At 53.8% G+C, this 8,585-nt stretch overlaps 2 protein-coding genes across 5 annotated transcripts in view; one reads left to right on the top strand and one right to left on the bottom strand.

Moving 5' to 3' along the window:
* The window catches only part of LOC111523730 (PI-PLC X domain-containing protein 1), a 19,706-nt gene extending 11,320 nt beyond the window's left edge, over positions 1-8,386 (top strand). For 2 of the 4 annotated variants that reach the window (XM_026453340.1, XM_026453342.1), the window contains exon 7: positions 2,683-3,021. In XM_026453340.1, coding sequence (XP_026309125.1) covers positions 2,683-2,921 — 239 coding nt within the window. In that variant the 3' untranslated portion in view covers positions 2,922-3,021. Of the gene's footprint in view, positions 1-2,682; positions 3,022-3,522; positions 3,764-7,674 lie in introns of those variants that run through there. The other 2 variants (XR_003309020.2, XM_026453341.2) reach the window with 2 other exon arrangements.
* Positions 7,341-8,585, bottom strand: part of LOC113224057 (putative GTP-binding protein 6) — a gene marked incomplete at its 5' end in the record, with an annotated part of 2,850 nt that continues 1,605 nt past the window's right edge. Inside the window, one exon of the mRNA XM_026453339.2 lies at positions 7,341-8,195. Within this exon, the coding sequence (XP_026309124.2) occupies positions 8,072-8,195 (124 nt within the window). The remainder of the gene's footprint in view (positions 8,196-8,585) is intronic.

Below are 8,585 nucleotides of genomic sequence, written 5' to 3'. Positions count from 1 at the left end.
ATACACACATTGGCAGGGGGAGGGATCAACAAGGTGTGGTCCATCCATGCTGTGGAATATTATGCAGCCATGAAAAGGAACAAGGCTCTGACGGGCACGAACCTTGAGGACATCACGCTCAGTGAGAGAAGACAGACACAAAAGGCCACATAGTGTGTGAATCCGTTTACACGAAATGCCCAGAACAGGCCAGTGCAGAGACAGAAAGAGGATTAGTGGTTGCTGGGGGCTGGGGAGGGGAAATGAGGACTGACTGCTTCACGGAAACAGGGTCTCCTTTTTGGGGCGATGAGAATGTTCTGGAACTAGGGAGAGGTTGGAGTTGCACAATGTGAACGCACTCTTTATTTTTTTAGTTAATTATTTTATAGAGAAGGGGCCTCACTGTGTTGCCCAGGCTGGTCTCAAACTCCCAGTGTCAGCCGGGCGTGGTGGCTCACACCTGTGATCCCAGCACTTTGGGAGGCCAAGGTGCGTGGATCATCTGAGGTCAGGAGCTGGAGAGCAGCCTGGCCAACATGGCAAAACCCCTTCTCTACTAAAAATACAAAAATTAGCAGGCACAGGCCAGGCACGGTGGCTCACGCCTGTAATTCCAGCACTTTGGGAGGCCAAGGCAGGCGGATGACGAGGTCAGGAGATCGAGACCATCCTGGCTAACATGGTGAAACCCCATCTCTACTAAAAATACATAAAACTAGCCAGGCGTGGTGGCAGGCACCTGTAGTTCCAGCTACTCGGGAGGCTGAGGCAGGAGCATGGCGTGAACCCGGGAGGTGGAGCTTGCAGTGAGCTGAATTGCACCACTGCACTCCAGCCTGGGAGACAGAGTGAAACTCCATCTCAAAAAAAGAAAAAAAAAAATTAGTGGATGCCGGTAATCCCAGCTACTCGGTAGGCTGAGGCTGGAGAAATGCTTGGACCTGGGTGGCCGAGGTTGCGGTGAGCCGTGATCGCATCACTGCACTCCAGCCTGGGCAATAAGAGTGAGACTCCATCTCAAAACAAAACAAAAATACAAAAATTAGCCGGGCAAGGTGGCGGCGCCTGTAGTCCCAGCTACTCGGGAGGCTGAGGCAGGAGAATGGCGTGGACCTGGGAGGTGGAGCTTGCAGTGAGCGGAGATCGCGCCACTGCACTCCAGCCTGGGTGACAGAGGGAGACTCCGTCTTGGAAAAAAGAAAAAAGATAACTTTCTGGTATGTGAATTTCCGCACAATTTTGGTAAGAGAGCCACTGAGGGGCTGTGAGGTGCAGGCAGCACTGGCAGGAGCCCGAGGGTTGGAGGGAGGAAGGTCCTCCCCATGGGGATGGTGGCAGGTGCGGCTGTCTCGGTCCTGCTGCATCCCACGGGGTCAGCGTAAAACCCAGCTCACCGGCCGGGCAAAGGAGCAGCTTTTGTCAACTTGGTCTCTCGCCCTCACATGTGAACGAGGTTAGAGACTTTTTTTTTTTTGAGACGGAGTTTTGCTAGTGTCGCCCAGACCGGAGTGCAGTGGCGCGACCTCGGCTCATTTTAACCTCCGCCTCCCAGGTTCAAGCGATTCTCCTGCCTCAGCCTCCCGAGGAGCTGGGATGACAGGCATGCACCACCACGCCCGGCTAATTTTTTGGTGTGTTCACTAGAGAAAGAGTTTCAGCCGGTTGGTCAGGCTGGTGTTGAACTCCTGACCTCACATGATCCCCCGGCCTCAACCTCCCAAAGCGCTGGGGTGACAGGCGTGAGCCACCGTGCCCAGCCTAGAAATAACTGTTAAAAACCACTCAGAGAACTTGGCCATAAACGTCTGTTGAGTCTGCTGTCTCTGGCCATGGAGTCAGTCCAGCTAGTCAACACTGGGGCACTGGAACGGACGTCTGGGGGAGCTTCTGCAAACACAGCTTGCAGACCGCATCCCTCTGCCCCCAGAGATTGTGGCTCAGCAGATCTCAGTGGAGACCGAACATTTGCATTTCTAATTATTGCAGAGGTTCCACTTAGAGAATCACTGGTCAATGTCAACCCTCTCTATAAGCCTCATAACAGATGGCACAGACTTAGTGCCTCAGACAACAGCATTCTTCTCTGTGTATCACATGGGGATAAGAACGTGGACATCTCTGGGGCCATTATTCTATCTCCCACATGGGATTAGGATGTGGACATCTTTGGGGCCATTATTCTGTCTCCCACATGGGATTAGGACGTGGTCATCTTTGGGGTTGTGCACCACCCACCACGTGTTTGTTTGTTTGTTTTTCTGGGAGGACGGAGTTTCGCTCGTTGCCCAGGCTGGAGCGCAGTGGTGCAATCTTGGCTCACTGCAACCTGTGCCTCCCAGGTCCAAGCAATTCTCCTGCCTCAGCCTCCTGAGTAGCTGGGATAACAGGCACCTGCCACCATGCCCGGCTAATTTTGTATTTTTAGTAGACATGAGGTTTCTCCGTGTTGGCCAGGCTGGTCTCGAACTCCCGACCTCAGGTGATCCGCCCACCTCAACCTCCCAAAGTGCTGGGATGACAGGCATGAGCCACCACGCCCAGCACCACCCACCACCAAAGTTCCCCTGATTTCCTTGTTGGCCGTGATGCTTTCCAACTCGAATTCCTGAGATCTGAACCTCCAACCATGTGACTAGGAGGGATCAACAGGCAGGCGAGGCACCTGACGGTGTAAACCTGTCCCCAACCGCCCTGTTGCAGGAGGGTTGTTCGTAGCCGGCACCAACCTCACGGAGAACCTGCAGTACGTTCTGGCACACCCGTCCGAGTCCCTGGAGAAGATGACGCTGCCCAACCTTCCCCGGCTGAGCGCGTGGGTCCGAGAGCAGCGCCCGGGGCCGGGCTCACGGTGCACCAACGTCATCGCGGGCGACTTCATTGGAGCGGACAGCTTCGTCGGGGACGTCATCGCTCTCAACCAGAAGCTGCTTTGGTGCTGACGTGGGGGTTCAGGACGCGGGGGCTGAAGTTTCACCCCCAACTTTCCAAGTATCGTGACTTTGTTGGGGCCAAATATTGGGGATCATAGGACCGATAATATGTTTTCTTTTTCTTTCTTTTTTTTTTCTAATAGAGATGGGGTGGTTGGGCACAGTGGCTCACGCTTGTGATCCCAGCACTTTGGGAGGCCAAGGCTGGTGGACCACAGATTCAAAAGTTCAAGACCAGCCTGACCAACATGGTGAAACCCTGTCTCTACTAAAAAGACAAAAATTAGCTGGACATGGTGGCAGGTGCCCGTCATCCCAGCTACTCGGGAGGCTGAGGCAGGAGAATTGCTGGAACCCGGGAGGCAGAGATTGCATTGAGCGGACATCCTGCCACCGCAACCCAGCCTGAGTCACAGAGCGAGACTCTTATCTCAAAAAAAAAAAAAAAAAATAGAGGTGGGCTCTCGCTCTGCTGGCCCGGTTGTTCTGGAACTCCTGGCCTCAAGTGATCCTCCCACCTCAGCCTCCCAAAGTGCTGGGATGACAGGCAGGAGCCACCACGGCAGCCCGAAATATGTGTTTTTTTATTTCTGTATTCTCCTTGCTGTAGCGTCTGGACCCCTGACAGACCCAGGGAAACACTTCCACAGCTCACTAATTCCGAACAGGACAACTCACCTAGGGGCCAGCCTGCCCTGTGCAAGCCAGCCAGCCCCTCCGCTGCTCTCACACCAAAGCCTAATACATGTATGTGTGTATATGTGTGTGCGTGTATATACATATATGTGTGTATATATATGTGTATATTGTGTATATGTATATACATATATGTGTATTATATATGTGTGTGTATGTATATATTTTTGAGACAGAGTTTCACTCTTGTCACCCAGGTTGCAGTGCAGTGGTGCCATCTTGGTTCACTGCAACCTCCGCCTCCCAGGTTCAAACGATGCTCCTGCCTCAGCCTCCTGAGTAGCTGGGATTACAGGCACCTGCCACCAAGTCCAGCTAATTTTTGTATTTTTAGTAGAGACGGGGTTTCACCATGTTGGTCAGGCTGGTCTCGAACTCCTGACCTCAGGTGATCCACGTGCCTAGGCCTCCCAAAGTGCTGGGATGACAGGCGTGAGCCACTGCGCCTGGCCGCCAGTATTTCTTTAGATTGTTTTTAGGGGAAGGGTCTTGCTCTGTCACCCAGGCTGGAGTGCAGTGATGCAGTCACAGCTCACTCAGCCTCAACCTCCGGGGCTTAAGTGATCCTCTCACCTCAGCCTCCCGAGTAGCTGGGACTCCGGGGGCACACCCCCACGCCTGGCTAATTTTTATATTTTTGGTAGATACGGGATTTCGCCATGTTGCACAGTCTGGTCTGAAATTCCTGGGCTCCGGTGATCCTCCCACCTTAGCTTCCAGAGTAGCTGGGATCACAGGCATGCACCACCATGCCCAGCTAATGTGATTTTTTTTGTAGAGACGTGGTCTGGCTATGTTGTCCAGGGTTAGGTCTCAAACTCCTAGGCTCACATGATCCTCCAACCTCAACCTTAGACATAGCTAGGACCTCAGGTGTCAGCCACCACACCCAGCTTTTTTTTTTTTGTAGAGATGGGGTCTGGCTCTGTTTCTCAGGCTGGAGTGCAGAATCACAGCTCCGTGTAACCTTCAACACCTGGGCTGAAGTAATCTTCCCGCCTCAGCTTCCCAAGTCACTGGGACTGGAGGGTACACCACCACGCCCACCTAATTATTACTATGTTTGAGACGGAGTCTCGCTCTGTCGCCCAGGCTGCAGTGCAGTAGTGGTGCGATCTCGGCTCACTGCAAGCTCCGCCTTCCGGGTTCAAGTGATTCTCGTGCCTCGGCCTCCTAAGTAGCTGGGATTACAGGCATACGCCACCACACCCAGCTAATTTTTTTTTATTTTTAGTAGAGACGGGGTTTCACCGTGTTGCCCAGGCTGGTCTCGAACTCCTGACCTCAGGTGATCTATCTGCATTGGCCTCCCAAAATGCTGGGATTACAGACGTGAGCCACCGTGCCCGGCCTCAAGCCAGTATTTCCCTGGCCCTAAATCATTCCTGGCTGGGTCCCAGCCCAGTAGAGCCTGCCCCACAGCCCAGGGTCCAGCAGAACTCTTCAAAGTTGTCAACCCTGAGCCGTTCTGCAGCCCTGCTGCCCTGTTCTGTGGAAGCCCCTTAAAGGCTGTGGCCCGGGCTGTTCCCTTGTTCATTCCTGCCTCCCAACCCAAACCCAGGCATCCCCTTGTGCCCTGCGTGGCGTGGCGGCCTCTTCTCTCGGGAAGGGTCAGGAGTAATTTCTTCTTTCTGTGGTCTCTCTGTGCTAGCCCTAGTCACCTCCGCAAAGTAAACTCCTGTGGGTACAAGGGAGAGAACCTCCCCGCCGAAGGCGCCCCGACTCCGTTGTGAGAGACTCGCTGGTTTCAGTGCGGGCTTCTTTCTGCCTCTGAAGCCTGAAGGCTCCTAGTTTCAGACACCGATCCTGGAAATACTTCTGTGTTTTGAGATGGAGTTTCTCTCTTGTCATTCAGGCTGGAGTGCAATGGCACAATCTCAGTTCACTGCAACCTCTGCCTCCGGGGTTCAAGTGATTCTCCTGCTTCAGCCTCCCGAGTAGCTGAGATGACAGGCATGTGCCACCGTGCCTGATTAACTTTGTATTTGTATTTATTTTTTGAGACGGAGTTTCACCCTGGCTGCCCAGGCTGCAGTGCAGTGGTGCGATCCCGGCTCACTTCAACCTCCACCTCCCGGGTTCCAGCAATTTTTCTGCCTCAGCCTCCCGAGTAGCTGGGGACTACAGGCGTGCGCCGCGACACCCGGCTAATTTTTTTGTATTTTTAGTAGAGACAGGGTTTCACCATGTTGGCCAGGCTGGTCTTGAACTCCTGACCGCAAGTGACCTGCCCCCTTCGGCCTCCCAAAGTTGCTGGGATGACGGGCGTGAGCCACCACGCCAGGCCTGTACGTCATTTTCTACATGTTGCTCGTTGGAGCTGCTGGTTCAAGTTCTCAGCCACGGTGGACACCAGCCACCATTTTTCTTCCCCTTTCCCGAGGAGGTCTCCCGTTTATTTCATGGTGTAACAGCAGATGTCAGAATTTCTCAGGATGGTCCTCAAGAGGGTTATCCAGTCCATGCTGGAATAGGTTCTCTTTGGGACCTAATGACTCATTTTCCAAAAACCCGCTTCTACTTTTGGTACCCGGTTGCCACCGGGGAAATGGGGAAATGAAGGTGCCCCAGATCCAGAAATATGCACTCCTGGGGCACACCCATCGGCTACGGCAGCCCCACGACTCTGCTGGATCAGGGCTCGGGAAGGGCCTGCGGAGATGCAGAAGTTGCAGGGAACCTCTCTGACTTCCACCGGCCCCGAATCCCCATCGGGAAACCCTGGGGTCTGTTGGGAGCATTTCCACACCATCCCTGAATTCATACAGATCGTTTAAATCAAGGAAGACAAAGTCAAATTTATGTATGACTTTTGTCACCACCAGTGCAGCCAAGACAGCTTTGGTGGCTTTCAGGATGGCAGGCGGGAGGCGTCTTTAGAAAATGTTAATTCAGGCTGGGCGCGGTGGCTCACGCCTGTCATCCCAGCAGTGTGGGAGGCTGAGGCGGGTGGATCACAAGGTCAGGAGTTCGAGACCAGCCTGGCCAACAGGGTGAAACCCTGTCTCTACTAAAATACAAAAATTAGCCAGGCACGGAGGCAGGTGTCTGTAGTCACAGCTACTCAGGAGGCTGAGGCAGGAGAATCACTGGAACTTGGGAGGCAAAGGTTGCGGTGAGCTGAGATCACGCCACTGCACTCCAGCCTGGGTGACAGTCTGAGACTCCAAGTCAAAACAAAAAAAAAAAAAAAAAAGGAAAAGTTAATTCATTGGGCACCTTTTTCAGGTCAGAGGTTTTAAAAAATCAAGTTGTGAGGCTGAGTATGGTGGCCAGGCACGTTGGCTCACGCCTGTCATCCCAGCACTTTGGGAGGCCAAGGCAGGCGAATCACAAGGTCAGGAGTTCAAGACCAGCCTGCCCAACATGGTGAAATCCTGTCTCTACTAAAAACACAAAAAATTAGCTAGGTATGGTGACGCGCACCTGTAATCCCAGCTACTCAGGAGGCTGAGGCAGGAGAATCATTGGAACTCAGGAGGCGGAGGTTGCAGTGAGCTGAGATCGCACCACTGCACTCCAGCCTGGGCGACAGTCTCCAAAAAAAAAAAAATGTTAATTCAGGCCGGGTGCGATGGCTTACGCCTAATTCCAGCACTTTGGGAGGCTGAGGCGGGTGGATCACAAGGTCAAGAGTTCAAGACCAGCCTGACCAACATGGTGAAACCCCATCTCTACTAAAACTACAAAATTTAGCTGGGCGTGGTGGTGGGTACCTGTAATCCCAGCTAGTCAGGAGGCTGAGGCAGGAGAATCGCTTGAACCCGGGAGGCAGAGGCTGTAGTGAGCCGAGATCGCACCACTGCACTCCAGCCTGGGCGACAGAGTGAGGCTGTCTCAAAACAAAACACACCAGGCGTTTTGTTTTCCTGTTGGAGATGGCGAATGTACGTGTAACAGCTGGACAGCCTGGCCACACGCAGGTGAAATTCTCTCTGCATCTCAGCGGATGGTCTGTGACACTCGTCCTGGTCTGGTTTGAAGTTTCTTCTTTAATAAAACTGTTTTCTTTCCCTTCTACTTTTGTGGAACGGTTCTCTCTGCTGCTGGGAAACCTGATTTTCAGTCATTGCCCCGACGCCACCATGGGACACGAGACCGTGTGTGAACACAGCTGGGCGGAGGAGCCATTCGGTGCCCCACCAGGGCCACGGCTCACGGCAGGTGCAGGAGGAACTGGAAACGCTGCTTACGGAAGTCAAAACAAAGGTTTAATGTCCTGCTACGGAAACATTCCGAGGGGAGCCAGTTCACGGCAGGCACTGAGGGCCCGCTGGAATCGTGTGGAGTGGACGCTCGGGAGAGACCCACTTTGGGGCAGCCGTGGCCGTGACACCAGCCTGTGCGTTCATCCCAGCAAATGGCTGGCAACAAGGCGGGCCCAAAGCCAGACAGGGGGCACCCGGTGGCACCCGACACACAGCAGCAACGCCACAGCTCCCCAGACCTCCACGGGGGTCCGTTCATCCTGGAAAGAGCTTCCGGAATTTGCCGTAGGCCGAGTCGCTGATGATGACCGTCACGTCGGCCGCCCCGTCCTCAGGGATCACGTCCACATCCTGAACCGTGGCCTCCTTATATAGCCAGCTGTGGAGAGACGCGCGTTGTACGGAAACAAGCAGAACCCGTCAGTATTTTAGTTTCACAGTAAATAATGACACTAAAAAGAGCTCAGCCCAAACTATTCATTCATCAGACCATTCTGTTTCCCTGTTTTTTCTTTGTGAGATGGAGTCTCGCTCTGTCGCCCAGGCTGGAGTGCAGTGGCACGATCTCGGCTCACTGCAACCTCCGCCTCCCGGGTTCACGCCATTCGCCCACCTCAGCCTCCCGAGTAGCTGGGACTACAGGCGCTGCCACCATGCCCGGCTAATTTTTTGTATTTTTAGTAGAGACGGGGTTTCACCGTGTTAGCCAGGATGGTCTCGATCTCCTGACCTTGTGATCCACCTGCCTCGGCCTCCCAAAGCGCTAGGA

This window comes from Piliocolobus tephrosceles, unplaced genomic scaffold (genome assembly GCF_002776525.5).
Source record: "Piliocolobus tephrosceles isolate RC106 unplaced genomic scaffold, ASM277652v3 unscaffolded_43462, whole genome shotgun sequence".
NCBI classification, from domain to species: domain Eukaryota; kingdom Metazoa; phylum Chordata; class Mammalia; order Primates; family Cercopithecidae; genus Piliocolobus; species Piliocolobus tephrosceles.
Note: the sequence above shows the minus strand (reverse complement) of the source record. Positions and strands in the feature narration are given on the sequence as shown.